This window comes from Lampetra planeri, chromosome 34, assembly GCF_965212315.1.
Source record: "Lampetra planeri chromosome 34, kcLamPlan1.2.h2, whole genome shotgun sequence".
Taxonomy (NCBI): Eukaryota; Metazoa; Chordata; class Hyperoartia; order Petromyzontiformes; family Petromyzontidae; genus Lampetra; species Lampetra planeri.
The window spans coordinates 5198096-5217935 of record NC_136140.1 but is presented as its reverse complement, the minus strand read 5'-3'; the positions used below and the strand labels follow the sequence as shown (position 1 = coordinate 5217935).

The 19840-nt window shown below is 45.8% G+C and overlaps 1 protein-coding gene across 4 annotated transcripts in view; it reads left to right on the top strand.

Moving 5' to 3' along the window:
- The window catches only part of LOC144730057 (semaphorin-3A-like), an 84461-nt gene that overhangs the window by 44740 nt on the left and 19881 nt on the right, over positions 1-19840 (top strand). For all 4 annotated transcript variants that reach the window (XM_078610578.1, XM_078610575.1, XM_078610577.1 and 1 more), the window contains 7 exons: positions 1436-1596; positions 5066-5128; positions 12010-12135; positions 16499-16592; positions 18052-18171; positions 18904-19046; positions 19701-19818. In XM_078610578.1, coding sequence (XP_078466704.1) covers positions 1436-1596; positions 5066-5128; positions 12010-12135; positions 16499-16592; positions 18052-18171; positions 18904-19046; positions 19701-19818 — 825 coding nt within the window. The remainder of the gene's footprint in view (positions 1-1435; positions 1597-5065; positions 5129-12009; positions 12136-16498; positions 16593-18051; positions 18172-18903; positions 19047-19700; positions 19819-19840) is intronic.

Sequence of the window (19840 nt, the reverse complement as noted above, 5' to 3'; positions counted from 1 at the left end):
AGCTTTCGTGACTGCAGGGATTCATCTTCTTGGTTCTTTCGGTAAAGTCACGTAGAATGGAAATAATAAAAGACTCTGTCTTCTCGACAGACCTGTTCTCCACCTGAGGACGGCTGCTTGCGTTGTGGCCGAAACGTCGTGAGAATTATTTTATTATGTTTTATTTTTATTATTTTATTATTTCCATTCTACGTGACTTTACCGAAAGAACCAAGAAGAGGACACATACAGTGTCGACTCTTCTTTTTGTACTAATTTGAAATATTCCAACGGACAGTCATTTCTAAATCCACTGCTGGATGAAGGCCTCCACGTGGCGCGTCGGTCAACGGGGTCACTTGGCCGAATGCAATCACCCTCGTCGGCGAAACGGTGGGCCTGAGGGGCGGTTTGTAAATCGCTCTGACCACTGACGTTAGCCGTTACCGGGAATCAAACGCAGGTCGCCACTGCTCTATTTGTACTCACGATACCTGTGGGCAGTGTCTGAATTCAGCTTGTAATCCTCTATATAAGCACGGACAGTGGGCCTCTTGTCAGCGGGTGGTTTTAAACACATTCCTGCGGAGGGAGCTGGTAGGAACGTTGGGTTGCTCGGTCAATGTCCAGGGTCAACGGCGGCGTGGTGTATTCCGCAAAAATGCCCGACTGTGAGGGCGGGCACAAGCCGGCGTGAGTCGGTTAAACTTTGAGTTTTATAAGGGCACCACGGGGTGAGCAGCCCCTCCCCACCCAGCTCCTCCCCACCCAGCTCCTCCCCCCTCTCCACCCAGCCCCCCCCTCCCCACGCACCCAGCCCCTCCCTACCCACCCTCCACACCCAGCCCCTCCCTGCACGACGGACACAATAATCCCCTGTGGGCTGGTGTAACCAGGAGGTTCCTACCAGTATGAGTCATCGTTCCTTCATGTTTTCCAGCTCAAGGTTGAAAGTGTGAATGCATGAGCTCTGTCCGTCTGTCCTTCCTTCTGCCTGCCTGTAATGAGGGGCCACGATAACACTCGTAAACATGGTCGAAAATGAACAAGACTTTATTTAAAAGTTGTGTTACTAGAAATAATATACCTTATGAACAATAAACTGGCCAAATTGATCAAAGGCTTGCCCAAAACTAGTAAACAAAAACCAGTGCTAAAAGGATTTCCCAAAGGCATTGCCAAAAGGAGGCATGCATCTACGACTCCAGTAGACGTCATTCGACGTGAAATCATCTCTCGACCTCGCACGTCGTGCTCCAGGTGACACTATCCCGCTGTGCGACTTGCAACGCAACATTACCACCCGTTAAATACTTCTCACCCACGTTTACAAGCGTCAGATAATGCAGCGTGTGCTTGTTTTCTATTATTTCTTTCTTCATTTTTTTCACATATTCACGCGCTTGTGGTCGTTTTGCCGTTAATGGCTTCAACGCTGCCCCTTTGTTCCGCACAGAGCTGCAGGCGACGAACAGCACATGGAGCTTCGGCGGACTGTACGACACGGAGAGCTACCACCCCTTCCTGATGGACGAGGAGAGAGGGCAGCTCTACCTTGGCTCCCGCGACTACCTGTTCGCTCTCAACCTGGAGAACATCAGCTCAGACCACCGAAAGGTGACCGCCGTCCGTGCACGTTAAACGTCGGCCACCATGCCAAACAACGTGCAGCGGCTCTGGCTCGTTTGCAATCCGCCGTGGTCGACACACGCGGAGGTGAAAGGAGGAGAGCGTTTAGGAACCTTGAAACAAAAAAAACGAGGGTGATTTTGTTATGAATTCTAGAGCCAATTGGGAGGTATGTGGAGAGATTTCACGGTTGGTGAAACGCGATCGTCACCGCAGACATTCCTTTGGTCGTTATTGAGTTCACCACCTTTTTGTGTTAATTCATCCACGGCGGTGCAGTCGGTAGGCTGTGCCGTTATTAGGGTGTGTGACTCTCTAAGTCGGAGGGTTGCGAGTTGAAAATCCTTGGTAGGGATCGACTCAACTCATCTTCCCTCCAGGGTTGATGAAATGAATACCGCTTTTTTAAAATTTAGCACGCCTTATGCTTATGGCATAAGCAACACATTGCTCACATCACACTGGTGGGGAAAGGTGAGGGGCAAACTTCTGATACAAGCACGCTGCTTTGGATATAAGCACAGCTGGCCTGTCTGCCAAGGGGTGTGTTTACATCCTGAATCCTCTATATTGGTAGTTGCCTCTATTGTAAGGATGTAGAACCTCTATCACTTGCTCAGTTTGACAGTACCAGACCACTTTGTGTGAGTTTGTAGCCATGTTGACTTTTGAAAATTAGCATCGCAGTCTCACCAGACACAGCCATATAATTTGGTGAAACGATTTTGGGCCCGACAACACTTATCTGCACACGCCCTCTTTGACAAACAGGTCCCTGATGCGTTTGGTTTTAAGGATCAGGCAAAGTCTTACACACATGCACATCGATTTTGGTTTAATTGCAGTAACTCTCGATGAGGTCTAAGTGTTAGGTGTGTTCTGTGTGTGTGCAATACTAAAATCTCCATATACTGTACATGTATTGCCGATTATTAATCCACTGCTGGATGAGGGGCTTCCCTTGTAGGGCAGGTATACGGAGGTTATTCGACCATATATGACGAGGTTTGAATGATCCCTTCAGTTACTTCAGATCGGGCTAAGCGTTAGGCTCCTTAAATTTCGATTTAAAGCTTTCGTGACTGCAGGGATTCATCTTCTTGGTTCTTTCGGTAAAGTCACGTAGAATGGAAACAATAAAAATAATAAAATAAAACATAATAAAATAATTCTCACGACGTTTAGGCTACAACGCAAGCAGCCAAGCTTGGCAGTGTTTCATTCTTCACCTGAAGACGGCTGCTTGTGTTGTAGCCGAAACGTCATGAGAATTATTTTATTATGTTTTATTTTATTATTTTTATTGTTTCCATTCTACGTGGCTTTACCGAGAGAACCAAGAAGGTTAGGCTCATTTTTTGTGTATGTCCAATACCACGATCTACGCCTACACGTATAGCCGTTTATCAATGAACTGCAGGATGAGGGCCTCCCCTTGCAGTGTAGGTCATGGAGGTTATTTGACCGCACGCAATGAGATTGGAATGATGAGTTCACAATGCTTGATAAGCCAACCACGGGTGACTGTCCAGATTCCAAACCCAGGTTCTCACCATTGGCTGCCTCACTGTTTCCACCGCATAGCCACCTGGCCACCTAATTAAACCCACATTTTAAGTAAAAAAATAAAATAAATCAAATCTACATTGGGAAACTTGTATTACAGCGTACAGTTCATATTGTTTTATTTTCTCATGTATTACAGATTAAATGCAATTTACCTCATTGGAGTGTGTTTGATGGCAATGGCTTTCATAGCAATGTTTTCATATGGAAGCCATAATAAACCGCTATTATGCGTACACTGATATGTATATTCTTTGGGTTATACAGCAGACACACAGATGTTGTGTGATTTGTTCATTGTACGACTTACAAAGAAAAGAAATAATATCCAAGTCCAAATTGAGGCATGTGTGCTTTAAAGTAATGCTGGGCAGACCATTTTTCCAAATTAGCTTTTTTAAGTAACAAATATTTGAAAGGGCCTTTAAAAATTATATTTGTGTGTGTGTATTTGTGTGTATGTATGTGTGTGTATGTGTGTGTGTATATGTGTGTATGTATATGTGTGTGTGTGTGTTTCAAAGGTTCCACAGGACAGTGTTTCATTGCAAAGTTTTACGATTAAAAGTAACAAAAAAATATATTGATGATGAATATCTGCCTATTGCTGTTGGGATAATAGAAATATATATTATTCGAATGTCAATATATTTTTTTTATCAGGACTCTGTACTTTAAAGGATATTTATTGGGGCCTTTGTAAAGGGCCCGTATGGCACATTACGATGTACAGAAGGTGTGTTCATTCTATTAAAGTCTATATTTTTTTGACTTGAACGTTAAAATTATTATTTTTGCGATCTTGCATAAATGTTAAACCCCCTTGTGAGTCTGTAGAACGACTAGAATTGCAAGTAGCTATGGTATTGCACGTGTGCGTATGTGTGTGCTTCATTGACCATAAAGGACTTATTATAAATTATTAAGGAGGGCCTGCGATGATTTAATATCTGCACGTGTTTGTAGGTTGCCCTTTTGGGCGATGATTAAATATGACACCCTGGTTCCATAGAGTCACGGATTTGTCTGGCTTACTGATTTCTGGGCATTGTTAACATAGCTGCCAGGTGTTAATTCAGTGGAGAAAATAACTGCGGGACGTTCCAGGCACGTTTCAAACAGCCTTTGAGTGCCCTTTCAACTTGGGCTCAGCATGTCAACCAGGTTGGACTGAAAATCAGAGAAAGTAGTTGCTCCCCTCTGTTGACAATGCTCATGAAGTATTCTGGTGTCGGATGCACTCGGATGAACTGACTTTTTCATCGGCGTATTCAGTTTCATGAAAGCATCACGAAATATTGTTGCGCTCCATTTATATGTTCATTTTATATATATGTATTATAAAATGAATGCAGGGCGGAATTCTTTTTCCCGGGGTAAAACGGTGACAGTGATCAGGGTGAAATTAAGTTTGATTCCAGATCATTGCTCGTGTCAGTCGGACTCCGCTACACCGACCCACCTTGATCAGCGTGGTGAAGTACGGTCAAATAACCCTTGTGACCAACGTGTCACGAGGGGGAAGAGGGCGGCTTGATCCAGCAGTGCGGTGGACAAGGGCTGCAAATTATAATCGGATTAATATTTTTTTTTTTAGTTTCTTTTTTTACAAAACTCGAGCCTGTTACAGCCCGTCACGTAGCTCGCAATCGCAAGATTTCGAAGAATCGTCCCGATACAACGGAGCCGCATATGGGGGGGGGGGGGGGTGCTAAAAGGAGTGGAATGGGGCCTGTTGCCCCAACTAAGTGATGACATCCAGTCGAGGAGATGTTAATCAGATTCATTCTTTTTTTTTTAAATGTATGCTCACGGTGTGTCATTTACAGATAAGAAAAATCGTTTAACTCTTGCCATTTCATTTTTTTGTATTGCTTTCTCTCCGGCGCAGATTTTCTGGCCCTCGGCGAGCGAATGGAAGGACGACTGCAGAGCGGCCGGGAAGGACCCCAAAGTAAGTGGCTCACATTCTTTGGTTTTTTCGGTAAAGTCACGTAGGTAAAACATTTTAATTAATAAAAGTAAAATGAAAATAAAATAAAAATCAAGACGTTTCGGAGGCAACACAAGCTTCTGTCTTCATGTGGAACCGTCACAGCACGTGACTTTACCGAAAAAAAATCTAAGAATATGAATCCTTGCAGTCACGAAAGTTTCAAATCTAGAATAAGTGGCTCACGTCCCACGGTGTCCACATGGAGCCAGCATGGCAGGAGCGAGCAGCTCCCTCTTATAATTTGTCTGGCGCCCAGAGCAACTTATATAAAGGGAACTACGTGTGGTTTCCGTGACATAATGTACGCATTCCCATGGGCCACGCATTACACACAGATGCCACAGACGTGCTGTGCCGTCCATCGGGAGCTTGATAAATGTATGAAATTCTGATCCACTTTAAGGCTGTCCTCTCTATTATAACTTGCAGGCCCAAGTGGCTACCTTTTGTATCCTCACTCATTTTTAGCAGCAGATGAGCAACAGAAGTTCAAAAAAGACTGCTATAAGTGTGTGGGTTCTAAATCATACTTAGACATGTTACCAGCATTATACTTTTAAAAAAACACATTACACAAAAAAAACATATCGGATGAATAATGCAACATGCTTCACATTATAAATTGAAGTATATTAAGTCACGATTCAAAAGTAAGTGCCAAGTAAGTCATAATGAGTATATTGATATTTGCTTTTTAAGAAAAAATAAATATATTACATACACACATACACAACACTATTCATAGTGGACGTTGAAACTTTCCAAGGAAGGAAAATAAGAGTCAACGTCTCAAGCAAAAGGGCCTTATGTCAGGATTTGCTTGAGAAGAAAAAAAAGTAGGAACCAGGAAATTAAAATAAAATATGAAATCAAAACAGTTTGGGTTCAAGCTGTGTTTCTTTACACAATGTGAATGTGTCGGCTGGCCGGGCGGGAGGGAGGAAAACGCGCGGCTGGGGCACGGCAGACAGGACACAGACGATAATGGACAAGAGCGCGGCTAACGATTCCGCGAGGGAAGAGGAATGGAAGACTACGTGCGGCGCTATTGACACCGCGTATAGCGGAGGGATTACGCTGTCAAAATGGCTAAAGCAACAATCAGGCGCACGTGCGTGTGTGTGTGTGGGAGTGGCGACAACGTGCAGAGAGCGTGGTGTCCGAGCGAGTGCGATGGAGACGAGATTAAAAATAATGGCATTGCTTATTTAGGATGGTGTTCATACACGGGGGTTATGGCCTGCCTGCCTGTCTGTCCGCTTGCTAGCTTGCTTTCACTCTGTGGGGTGCAGTCAAATTGTATTCCGAGATGGTAACACGGTGTTGCGCGCACAACGAGATTACGATACGTCGATGCAAATTAAATTTCAATTGCGCATTTGCATCGATTGACGTCTGGTCCAATTGAGCTGTGCAAGTCAACTTCAGTGGTAATGAAGTGCAGTCGAAAGCTATCGTATTCACGCATCTCCCTATTCCTCTGTGTGGCATTCAAGCTTAGAAGCTATATACTGTAAATCTAAATCGTATTGTTCTGCGGGGCAGCACATTGCAGCTTCCACAATTTATTTCCTCATCGGTCAGTCTCTATCCGTTGCTGGATGAGGTTTCCCCGTGAATATTGTGTTGTCGTTGCCGCTGGTGTGAGCAGCGATTCATCCCTCCACCGACACCATTGGCTGTATGTATGAATGTTGAACTTCTTTTGCACCGTACGTAGCCAACCGTGCTAATTGGAGGTGCGGGGGAAGGACAACAAACTAAAGACAAAAAGCCGTGCTAAAGAAATGAGTTTTCATTCCAGATTATTCAAAAGTGCATAGCTCCAGTGGCTTCCTAATATCGGAAGGAAGAGCGTTCCAGACGGTCGCAGAATCACATCTGAAAGCGCCGTGCGATGCAGTGGTTGTATTTGTTGGATGGTTAGCTAAACGCCATTGCAAAGGTGACCGGAGTTCGCGTGATGGTTTATGTTCCGTGACAAGATCCTGCAAGGCTGTGCAGGTGACCCAAAACGGAGAGCTGCAGCACTTAAAGTGATGCTCTGAGACAGGGTGGCAACATTTTAATAAAAGTTTCCACTGTGTGAATGTTATCAATTCCAACAAGTGCAAGGGCATTATCAAAAATAGCAGGGCACTATAAATATAGAAAAAAAGTACACGGTGCTCTTTGATGGAGTCAGATGTTGATAAAAGACAGAACCTTGAGTGGCTTGGCACTGGCAAGCACTCTGTTTTGAATGAAAGCAGACTGAAACTAATCTCAAGAAATGTACATGCATCTCGAGCGTTTTTGGTCTCATATGACAATTCACATTGCTTTGGGCCAAACTTTACCTTTTAAATAAATGTTGGTGTGGATTTCATTAAAGGTGGTTCCATTTAATGAAATACTCTGACGCTTCATATTGGATTAAAATATAATGCAGTATATTCTACGTGTCAGCAGTCTAAGAAAAAGGTATTTAAACTGCTTAGGTTCATCGTAATGACCTAGACAAAGAAACATTTATGCGTAGAGAAGTGTCACTGCAATTCTTGTGTCAACAATCTTTGTTGAAATGTTACACAGAACTCTGGTGAAAGGTCAGTGGCACCTGATAACCAAAACTGTCTTAGGGTATAAAACGTTATTCATTCAAGTGGGGAAAATAGCATTAGACTGTTAACGTGCCCACTGCCCTTTTCTTTGCAATTCTAACACTCCATAAAACACAACAACCGCACAAAATTACTTAATTCAGGCAAACAACATCGTAACATTGGCCCCGACTGGCAGATGCGAGCGTGAACACCCAATTCAGTCAATTGATGAATGTATCCTAGGTGCCTTGATTCGTCAACGTAAGAATCAACGTTTTTCAATGTATGCGTCTAATCGGTTCACATGATCTCTGTAGCCACTCGAGGTACTACCGTTCATCCAAATCTCGACGATGAATGGGGAGGGGGGGGTGGGGATTATTCCACCTTTAAAATGCGTCCTCTTTGAATAATAACACGACGTCAAAAAATCCATTGCATTGTAATGATGCTCTTGATATTCTACACCAATTCACCTGGACGGTACATGCACGCAGTCTATACACTGTGTTTAAATATTTCTGGAGTATTCCTTTTTGGCACGAACTCTACTGGTGCCAATAAGTCAACAGTGTGTGTTCGGGCATCTGTTGAAAATGAGTTTGTTGTAATTCTACGTACGCCAATTATAAATTATTGCTTTCATACGGATGCAATGATTTATTATTCACACGTGCCGCAAACGGCCTTGCCGAGATGCTTATTTAGCGGCATAATATCCCCACGTGCATCCAAATCGTCAATCAAAGCACGTGTTTGCACTCAGCTCTCTCTGGATCTGCTCGCGTCAAATCTGCACGCCGCTTCTCGAGTGAGGGGCTGGAGTTGACATGTCCGACTGGTGTCATCCCCCCCCCCCCCCTCCAGGCCCCCCCCCCCCCTTTCGCGGTGGAAAAATTTGCTCACTCAATTTGTCGCAAAGCGCTCAGCCAGAAGCTGGGTTCACTTTCGGAGCAAACCGGTGAGCCAAAATGAGCGTGTTTGTTTTAGCGCTGCCAGAGGGTTGGGTATGGATGAAGTTGAGAGGAGGGAACGTGCTTGCCAAAAAATATTCTTAACTTTTCGTAAAACCTTACAGTCCACAAGAAAATCAGGGGGGGGGGGGGATGGAAGGAAAATAATTTTCCGTTCCACCGTGAATGAGCTGTCACTTTGTTAATCCTCGTGCCTAAATGTGTCCATAGAAGTGTTTTGAGGACTAGTACATTCAGGAAATCGGCTGCGAGGTCCTTGGAGACGTAAGTGGCATTTGTCCGCTATTCGTGTTGACGCGGTATTTTGCTGGTTGGATGCGTCTGCTGGCGAGAGTTGGCGCTGCAGCGTTTTCCACGCCGAAACTAAAAAAATGTTAAGTCAAAGCTATCTTTCCGACTCATTTTGAACGTGAAGTTGGATGACTCTAGGGCCACGGGTCGTTTTTATATCTGATAATTTGTTTAGAAGGCATTGAAGTTGGGGGGGGGGGGTAATCACAAAATTGGATGCCATTCAACTTCAAGTTTTAAGTCACCATCTACGTTCCCATCAACAGACTAAAGTGACAGTTGCACTTGCCAGGCTCTCTCAGGTCACTCACCAGAGTCCAGCTTAACCACATCTGCATTTGTGCAAGTCAAGTTTCTGATGTATTCGCCGACGCTGCATCATAGCCACACAAAATGAAATAAATTCCTGTCACTGGTTGCTGGGGGGGGGGGTGGGGGGCAGACTATGCAATCTTCAAACTAAGACCGTTTGGCTTTTATTCCAGCTCTTAAGCAGAGCTGGGGGGAAAAAACACCTCTGCCTTAAGTTACACTTTAGCGCGACTGGGTAGTGTGTGTGTCAGGGCGGATCTGTGACTGGGTTAGTGTGTGAAAGAAGCGAATGTGTGACTGGGTTAGTGTGTGAAAGAGCGAATGTGTTAATGCTTTTAAATCCAACCAGGCCTGACCAAAACTGGTGGGGGGGAAGGTCGGACAGTCTGGCAAGCTAAAATGCCCTTTTATATTCGCTTGCAAGGCTCCAAGGGCAAAACCTAATCCGGCTTCCCACGGTCCATCTACCTTACTTGGACGCACCTGCATTCAGGACCACTGCCTTACTCACATAAACAGAGGCTGTGAAGGGCTCTTACTGATGAGAAATTCTGCAGATGCTCCATGCACAGTGCTCGCCCGCCCCATAAGGCCCCGGGAGAAGGAACGCGAGGAATTGCAGAGACCAAAGCTCAGCTTTAAAGTGTCACGAGCCCCGTTCTCTCCGCGGTCGGCAATGCGTTCATTGTTTTTTAGCGTCCGTCTGTGCCCTACTCGAGAATTTGTAATTGTGACTGGAAGCAAAGTGGCATTGTTGGGGGCTGGCGGGGGCGTGGGGAGGGATGCGGCGAGGAGGAAAAGAGAGGGCCCGATTTTGGGTGGCTTGAATGACAGGTAACTATACCAACACTATGGCGCAAGGCAAACAAAATAATACATAGCTTTCCCACGGCAAACCCCAGAGTGACATACGAAGTCCTTGCCCTGTAATGTTCCAAGAGGGGTGTTTTGACCCCCCCCCATCCCCTCGTGCCTCCAGGCTTGCTCTTGACTTGGCTGGAGTTGAACAGCATTTCTCTTATTTTACTGCCTTTGAAATGAAAGATTTATTACATTATTTAAATGTGGGGGTAGGGGCGGGGGAAACCCAGACTCCCAATGTAACTGGAGAAATCAATGAGTGAGACAGATCGACCTGTGGCTCTCGAGTACAATAAGCTAGTCTCTACCACTATATATCATCATCGCCGTCATCAGCCATGATCAATCCACTGCTGAATAAAGGCATCCCTAAGCCATCCCCATCTCTCACAGCCCCGCCATGCAATAATTATACTGGTCAACACACTTTTTCTGGCATAAGGTATTCCAACGGTTTTAAGGTCATTTGAGATATCAAATATTGCATTTTCAATAAAAACTGCAGAAGAAAAATATTAAATAAATGTGGATATCTACATAAAATTATATTATAAACACACTATCCTAAAATACAGCACCATGTTTTAACACTAAAGCAGTCACTGACTCGCAACAACTTGCAATCATAAGTGACAGAGTTAATTTTGGGTAAAATCAATGAAAATGGGGTATGCCGATAGCATAAATATGAGATGTGATAGAGCAAATCTGAGATCAGATTTGGAATCGGCACCCTCAAATTAGTCTAAAACAGCTGCAAAAGTCCAGGCCAGAAAAAAATGTTTTTATTGTTGACCAGTGATTTTTTTGTTGACCAGTGTTATCCGTCAAGCAGATGCACACGTGCAGATGTCACCGCTCCGTCTCCACGGCAGACGCACTGCTCGCGCACGGTCCCCACCCTTTGGTTATTCTTGAACACCAGCCATCGTCTCGATAAGAGACGCGTGCTGTCCTAGCCTACTGACTTTTGTAAACGTTTGTGAAACAGAAAAAGAAGATAGCTGGACATCTGTGGACATCGGATGTGTAGCTCATCGGATTTCCTCCACTACATTCTGATTAACGGTCAAAATGATGTTTTTAACCTTCTTGTGACAGCGATTTGGATGTATTACACGGAATATCAGGATTTATAAGGTCATACAGGGCACTTGTCTCTCGACAGATCACCATTAAATGGTTACAATCCTCCAGGAACTCACAATTTCAGCAAGGTTTGAGCCTGGTTATTACTTTGATAGGTTACCACGGGGGTCACAGCGTGTTGCAGGCGTGTGGCTAGCAGGTGGTCAGGAGACAGCAGCGTTGTGCTACCTCCTTAGATGCAAGGGTTGTCTCTGGGTTCTATGGTTTGCTCCCACATGCTACGCATGAATGAACTTGTCCAAACATGCCAATAGAGGACCATTCTTAAAAAGAGCCTTAAATCTCAGGCTATTCCTGGATAAACAATGGGGATTATTATTTTTTTTTATTGTGTTCGCATTTTGTGTGGGTTATCTCGATATCCTGGTTACGTTAAGAGAAATGCAGACACTCATTAATGAAATTGGCTACACATCCCCATTGCAGAACTCGCCCGATAAAGTCTTGAGAATCAGCGAGGCTTTTTGGCATCATCTGTCAAGCGCTCCCATTTTTTTTTCCCTTGTTTATTCCATGGATGCAAAACACGGAACACGCGAGCGCGGCATCGTATAAATAACAATCGAAGTGAACGATTCTTGGAAGAACGACGTAAAAAAACAAACAAACAAAAAAACCAAACCCGTCGCTTCGGCGGCTGACCGCGGGTGACGGCCGTGCGTTGCAGACGGAGTGCGGAAACTACGCGAAGGTTCTGCACCACTACAACCAGTCGCACCTGCTGGCGTGCGGCACGGGCGCGTTCCATCCCGTCTGCAACTACGTGGGAGTGGGCCGCAGGGCCCGGCCACAGGTATGTCTGTCTGCGGAGACGTCTTCAGCGATGATGCCCCCCCCACACCCTTCCCCCGCGCCTGCCTGTCACCTGATCGCCGACGTTGCTTTCCGCTGCGACACGGCGCGTCGATCCCGAAGTAGCGGACGTCTGCAGCTTGCGTGGTCGTTTTTATTTTTTTATTTTTGTTTTGTGGAGGTTGGGTGGTGGGGGTAGCGGGGGGAGTTCAGGTGTTGAGCCTGGGGCATGCGTGCTCGGTTAATTTTGGAAAGATGTGGCTGGGCTGTCATATGTGAGGCACATAAAAAACTGGGGACGTGTAACGGGAAGAAACGACAACCCCACGCTCTCACGAGAGAGGAGGACTCCATATAAATGCATCGAAGCGAGTAGCGTAGAAATATATTTTTTTGGCACGGGCTTTTTAATGTCCTGCGCATACATACGGATTCCCCAGGACAGCTGCCTCGCGTAGAGGACAATGCGAGAGAAAAACCAGGACAGGTGGCAACCGTAGTTGTAGCGGCGGCGGTGGTGAATGTCGTTTCCTGTGGTGGTGAATGAACCGAATGCAAAAGAGACGCCCTTCCCTGAGTCACAAGCTCCCTCCACCACCACCTCCACACCCCTCCCACCCAACGTCTTCCACTTGCAGCCTCATTCGGACTTCTCACAAATGTGTGTCATGCATTCCTTCCTTTTTCCTGCCCCTAACATGCCAGTATTAAATTTGGAAATGTATATTCACAAAGCGTTAAGGGTGATGTTAGTGGGGGGGGGGGGGGGTGCAGTGGTTCGTGCTTTGTGCTATGAAATCCACGACCCGAGTTGGATCGCCGGTCACGGCTAACCCACTCGTGACCAAATGCCCTCTGAACCCTTTATGAATCCTCACACCCATTTACCATCCCGTACTGACTGGCATGACGAAGTATGATCAAACAACCACCATGGCAGCAAAGGCATGAGGAGGCCCTTCATCCAGCAGTAGATTGGCAAGGGCTGAAAAGTTAATTTTAGTATGCTAAGTTTAAATCTTATATTTCAAAAGCGTTTGAATTGACCGACCTTACAATATTTATTTCTTCTCATGTACAGCAAATGTTCGTCGAATAGAATATGTTCCTGGCCTTTAAATATCTTTGTGAGAATAATGAGTTTAATATCCAAATAATGAATGCATCTGTAATAGGTTTACCCGTTGTTCATTGATGTTTTTTGCTCATTACTAGCTCATATATCACTGTGTCCCATTCCACCTTGGCCCACATTACAACCCAGCACGGCAGATACACACACAGCTGCATCACTTCCCATTCGAGATAGGAGCCCTATCTCGCGAAACTTTGGAGAGCAATTCGTGTCCCGTGCTAATTGGTCTCTGGAGGAATGTGTTTGGGTCTCCACATCGCAATGCTGTTTCTCATCTCGTGCTGGGCTATTTGAAGGAGGCCCACACCGGCCACACCAAACGGGGGCCCAGCCAATGCGGTGGAGGAGCCCCTTTTACTTGTGCAGGCGGAAGGCCAGTTCACGGACACAATGAACAATATTGGTTTGAGCCCCAACTCATTCTTCCAAAGCAGAGTAAAATGCTTCTGGTACCAAGAAAGAGGGTGGCTGTCGTAACCACGAATAACAAACTGCTGTAGTTTTTCGGCAAAAGTTACGTTTTTTTTTTTACGTGGCTGTCCTGTGCAATTTTTGAGAAGCCTTCTCCAACGTAGAAACAATTGAGTTGCCTTTTATTATTTACATTTTACTTGTTGTTAAATATGCAGTTATATATAGCATAGTGTCCCACTAATGAGGTGTCATTCTGTGATCGTACAAATGGTAAGGTAAGGTTCATTGTTAAGGTAGCCTCGTGGTTAGGTGGCTAATAAGTTGGCAAAGCAATGAGCCAGTGGAACTGTTAGATCCTAAATTGGAATCCAGAGTACCATCTGTGATTGAACAGAGTCATCAAGGGTAGCTGTAAGGACTAAGACAAATGTATGTGTGTATGTTGATCTTCTTTCGCAGCGTACTTAGCCAACCCTGCTAATCGGAGGTGTGGGGAAGTGGAAGGAAAACAAACTAAACACAAAAGGCAATTCTAACTAAATGAGTTTTCAATCTAAATTATTTTGAAGTGCATAGCTCCAGTGGCTTCCTAATATCGGAAGGAAGAGCGTTCCAGACGGTCGCAGAAGCGCTTCTGAAAGCGCGCGATGCGGTGACTGTGAGGATGACCGGAGTTCACAGAATCTGGTTTGATTGCTGTGCAGTGAATGGCCTCCATTGCAGGGCACGTCAGAAGGGGCACTACTCGGTGTGCATGAGGCAATTGAAGAGTGCTCGGTCTTCCAGTGGTCGTTCTCTAACTGCAGTGAGCAGCAATTATGAATGGAAACATGTCATTGGGAGAGATAGAAAGAAAGAAGAAATATAGACAAATAAAATAATTTTCAAAAAAACTTAATTCGGGAAGCCAGTTAAGTCTCAACAGTCACTTCGGACGAAATGCTAAAACGGTGTGTGTCCTAGACCAGTGTTTCTCAACACTAGCCCTCCCAACTCGCCACTATATCACTGTCTACGATTGCCAACCTTAAGGTTGGTTGATTTGCATCAAAGGGTAAAGGTGCAGCCCTGTAATTACTTGGGCACACCACTTCTCGCCGAGGGGGCTCCGTTGTGAAACACTCTCAAGAGCCTCCCCGTCCACAGAGTATTTGGCCTACTCGTCCATGGTGACCAGACATATTGGTGGAGGTGGGAGTAGTCACACGTGACCCCCTCCCACACGTGGTGACCTGCCAAGAGTCTGTGGTGCACCAAGTTTCTCACTGCTGGGCAGACACAAAACTGGGGGATTTAAGACATTTTGCCCAATGTTTCAAAAATGCAAGGAAATTGAATATATAGAAACGGGCCTCTTGATCGCGAGCTCAGTTTGCTAACAATTGCACCACGGCAACTCTTCCGTATGGATTGGTAATAACAATAGAGGTGGGCACAGGTGGTTCAGGAGGAGTTGAGACACTGACATTTCGACCCAAGTTAACGTCGACCACAACAGCGGAGAATCCCACTGAGTATCAGAGGTCGCAAACGGGTTTTGATTCCTTTCCCGTACCCATACCCGGCCGCACCAGGGTCGCAAATGGGTACCCGTACCCGTACCCGGCCGGGTACGGGTTTACCGTTCCCTACCCGTACCCGTACCCTACCCGAAATGAGTGACAAACGGTTACTCACCAGTGACTCACGGCCTACCCGTACCCGTACCCGACCGCACCAGGGTCGCAAACGGGTAGCCGGGTATCGGGTAGGGTACGCGTATCGGGTACCCGGTTGCGACCTCTGCTGAGTATACACACTGGTCCACGTCTGCCACCTACTGGAATATTATACGCAGTACAACCAATGTGCATTTAACGCGAATATCTCTCGCCACGCATACATCCATTGCAGGCGGTGTGCAATACTACTACTAATAATACAAAAGATAAAGTAATTAATCGTGGAGTGATTAATCGATTAAAATAACTTACTGGTAATGATACGTGCATAGATTCATGTATATACCAGTGCATTCACAATGTATACATTGTGTTATATATGTGTGAATGTATAAGTATGAAACAATAAATCACTCCAGCTATTTGATGGATTGTCACGATTCAGAGCTGTGATTCAATTATAATTTAAACTTTTATTGTTTAGTTTTTACCGTCTTGTTTATATTGTTTATCATTTTGGCTGTCTCCTTTGTGCAGTTTTGTTCATGCCTTGAGCCTAATTGTAACAACAGCATACACATTACAATTACACATATCGCAACAATTGGAATCAATTTATAATAATGGATCGATGCATCATAACAATGGATCGATGCACCCTTTCCTGCACCTCTGATCAGCACGGTTGGCTACGTAATTCAGAATACTTAAATATGTACCTTTAGGTGAATAGAACAGAGCAAATAACATAACAGGACAGACAATACTACCGCAACAGTGGAGCCTCAACACTTGCACCTCTGGAAGAGAGAATTGATTATCGAACTTGAGACGTAATGCTGAATAGCTAGAGGCGTTAATCATTACACTTCAAGCTCAAGAACCTATGTTGCATCCCCTATTTCCCGGTCTGGTACAGCGGTAGAGGGCGCGGTTCACAATCAGGTTGGGAATTAAAAAAATCTCAGTCGGAGATTGACTCAGCCCTTCACCTCTGAGAATGTTTGGTGGAAGTCAGGAGCGGTTGTGCTATGGAAAGTTAGCAACGTGGAATTTCCACCGATGGGTCATGGCTGTAAGTAAGGAGATGAGCACCGCTCCCAATCTCAAACCTACTCGTGACGTTACCACGTGTGTTTTTTATTTCAATCCAGGACCGGGAGTTTCACATGGACATCAACCACGGGGAGGGAGGAAAGTGGAAAAGTCCATTTGACCCCACGATCCCCATCGCCTCCATCCTCGTGGGTGAGTCTCTGCCCTGCATCTCCTCTGTTGCCCCTATAGTCTGCAACTCATGTCTCCCAGCCATCTCCCTGCCAACTGTTCAAGTTCCATGCTCCAAGACCTTCCGGTTTTCCACTGCCTACGATGGTTTAGAGCAGCGGTCGGCAACCTGCATCTCTGGAGCCGCATGGGGCTCTTTAAGGAATTGCCACCTTCTCATATTCACATGTATTGCGGCTATTGAAATAGTGAGTATTTGGCTCCTATAAAATTTCACGTGACAAGCCACTTCGTTGAGCTATCTCTTGTGGCCAGATAGCTTCTAAAAAAAAAGCTACATAGCTCAATGGACCTTACCTGGTAAAATAAGAAATAAAAAGTTTAGTTGGTTTAGACTGCCTTTCTCTCCTTGTGTTTCACGCCACTGACGCCACTGACGTGCATGAGCGACTCCCTACGCCCAATTCGTGCGCGTTATACATCTGACAAATAATACAGAACGAACTTGAGATGCAGTTGCATTCAAATGATATAAAAACACAAGCTCGATTTATTGTATTTCAACCACAATTATTATATATAAAAAAAAACATTTTCCCAAGACGCAAGGCTGGCTATTGTTAAAGGCTGAATAAGATTGCACTGGGACTGAGGCACATATGCCGTGATGGTAATGCCTCACTGGTTCGCATTCATTCAACAAGGCGCGGTGTATGCAATGGAGTTTGGTAAATCCACCGCAGGTCATCTTTTCTATTATGCACAAGCGTGCAATGTTTATTTTGGTTATATTCGACAACAATAATGATTTGCATTTATATAGCGACGGAATGCCACGGGGCCTCAAGGCGCTTTACAAACATGCTCGTTAACTAGAAAAGGAACGGAAAGTGATGAAACTAAATAAGAATAAAGGAATTGTAGCATTGGGAAAACAGCAGGCGGTGGAAATTAACACTCAGTCACCACGTACACAACGACACAATATGTAGGGGAATAAGAGCCCATGACTATCAAAAAAAACTAAATATATTTTTAACACCATTGGAACCTCCTTTGCCAGTAGCAAAATATGATAATAGTTTTTTTACCCTTTTATCTGGCAACAAAACTGACGCCTTTTTTTACAAGGAGTCATGTTTGCATTGACCACAATACCTGCGGTCGGAATATTTTTTAAGGCAAATTAATCGGTCAGGAAAATGGGTACATAATGGCCAACTTTTAGCAATGTGATTTTATTATCCAAAGAATAATCACCGAGTCAAAAGGCTCATTCAGCAGGGACATAGATTAAGGTGCGTGGCCATTTATTCTCACCCCCGGGCATATCTTTCACGCGGGAAGGAATCCCGAGTTACGTGGAGACAACCCACAACCCCCATTCGACGATTTACACTCACGAGGTGAGCGACCGCACCACATTGATACTAACAAAGACGGGGGGCGGGTGGGGGGCGGGCGATCGTACCAAATGTAGAGGGAGAGCTGTTCAGCGGAATGGCGACCGACTTCATGAGCCGGGACTTCGCGATCATCCGGAGCCTGGGAAGCCGGCACTCGGTGCGCACCGAGCAGGACAACTCACGCTGGCTCAACGGCAAGTTCACAAGGGTCAACGCCCTGGTCATATGTTATAAGTTCACAAGGGTCACCGCCCTGGTCATATGTGATACCCGACACCCGTGTAATCTTTGCATTTGCTCATTTTTTTTTTCACCTTCTTCACATTTTTCCATTCTTGTTTTTGGTAAGCTTTGTGTTTTTTTTTTATATTCATATTTTGTGGGTCGTTCGGTAAAGTCACGTAGATAGAAATAAAAAATATCACGACGTTTCGATCGCAACGCAAGCGATCTACGTGACTTTACCGAAAGAACCAAGAATATGAATCACTGCAGTCACGAAAGCTTTAAATCAGGTGTTCATGTGTTTAAACACCAAATAGATACCCTTTGCAAGGCATCAAGTCTGCATTAAGCACGTGTGCTTGTGGTGAACATGCAAACAAACATTCTCTGACAATACATGGCATTGTCTTTGAAACTGATTGGCCTTCACCAGAAACAGCCATCTTCATGGCCGAGTCTCACCATCAGTGTCAGAGCAGAGAACAACGCCAAAAGGCGAACAGCACAAAGACAATCCACGTATCGGAGCATCTATAGCTCGGGTTGAGCATCTACCGGCAAAAAAGGTCTCATTTTGTGCCAAAAGTAAGTTGTCCTCCGTATATTTTTAAACAACGGGCGGCACGTGCATCGGCGGGTGGCCACCACCGAAACTGCTCGGCTCAACATCCGGGCGGGCGGTGGAACGTTGTCCGTCGCAGAGCCCAAGTTCGTGGCGGCGTTCTGGGTGCCCGAGAGCGACAACGCCGACGACGACAAGGTGTACTTCTTCCTGCGCGAGACGGCGCTGGAGGGCGAGTTCGCCGGCAAAGCCACGTACTCGCGCATCGCTCAGCTGTGCCGCGTGAGCTGCCCACCCAACCACCACCACCACCACAACAACAACTACTACGTGGTGGTGACATTACCATGGCGCTTCGCATAACCTGTCAGCCCACACGGTTTACCCCGTAATCTTGTACGGGGAAATTGAGTTTTCAGGGCCGTACGACGTACAGCCGTTTCAATACGGGCAAAAAAAATTGTCTATTTTGTGTTTCTACCTTGTGATGGGACTTTATAGGATAAACGTTGACATTTATAAGAGCACGTGGTGACCAACAAGGTCTGAATTGGTCTGTAACAAGGTAGGGCACTGATAAGGGGTTGACAGGTATGCGTGCGGTGCGAAACAAGTTCAATTTGCATCCGTGCCGTACACATGCCACACTCATTTAACGACTGAGCAGAGCTAGGGGACGCCCGGAGCCAGTTCAAATATTGTTGTACGCGAATGTAACTCGGGTCGCCGGGCTCGTAGCGGCAGCTGGGCTAACCACTGAGCGCGCCACGCTTGCTGAGCCCTCTCCACCCCGCAACGGGCAATGCATGAATGCCGACGCCGTTCCCCTGTGCCGCACGAGAGGGAGCTGTTGCGTGCGCGAGTGGGCTGCCAGCCGGCCGGCCGACCTTTTGACCCCGCCGTTCGCATTCCTCGCGGCCCCCGTTGCTTCTGCAGAACGACATGGGCGGCCAGCGGAGTCTCGTGAACAAGTGGACGACCTTCCTGAAGGCCCGGCTCATGTGCTCGGTGCCCGGCGGCGGCGAGGGGGTGGACACTCAATTCAACGAGCTGCGTGAGTGGTCGTGCAACTTCCA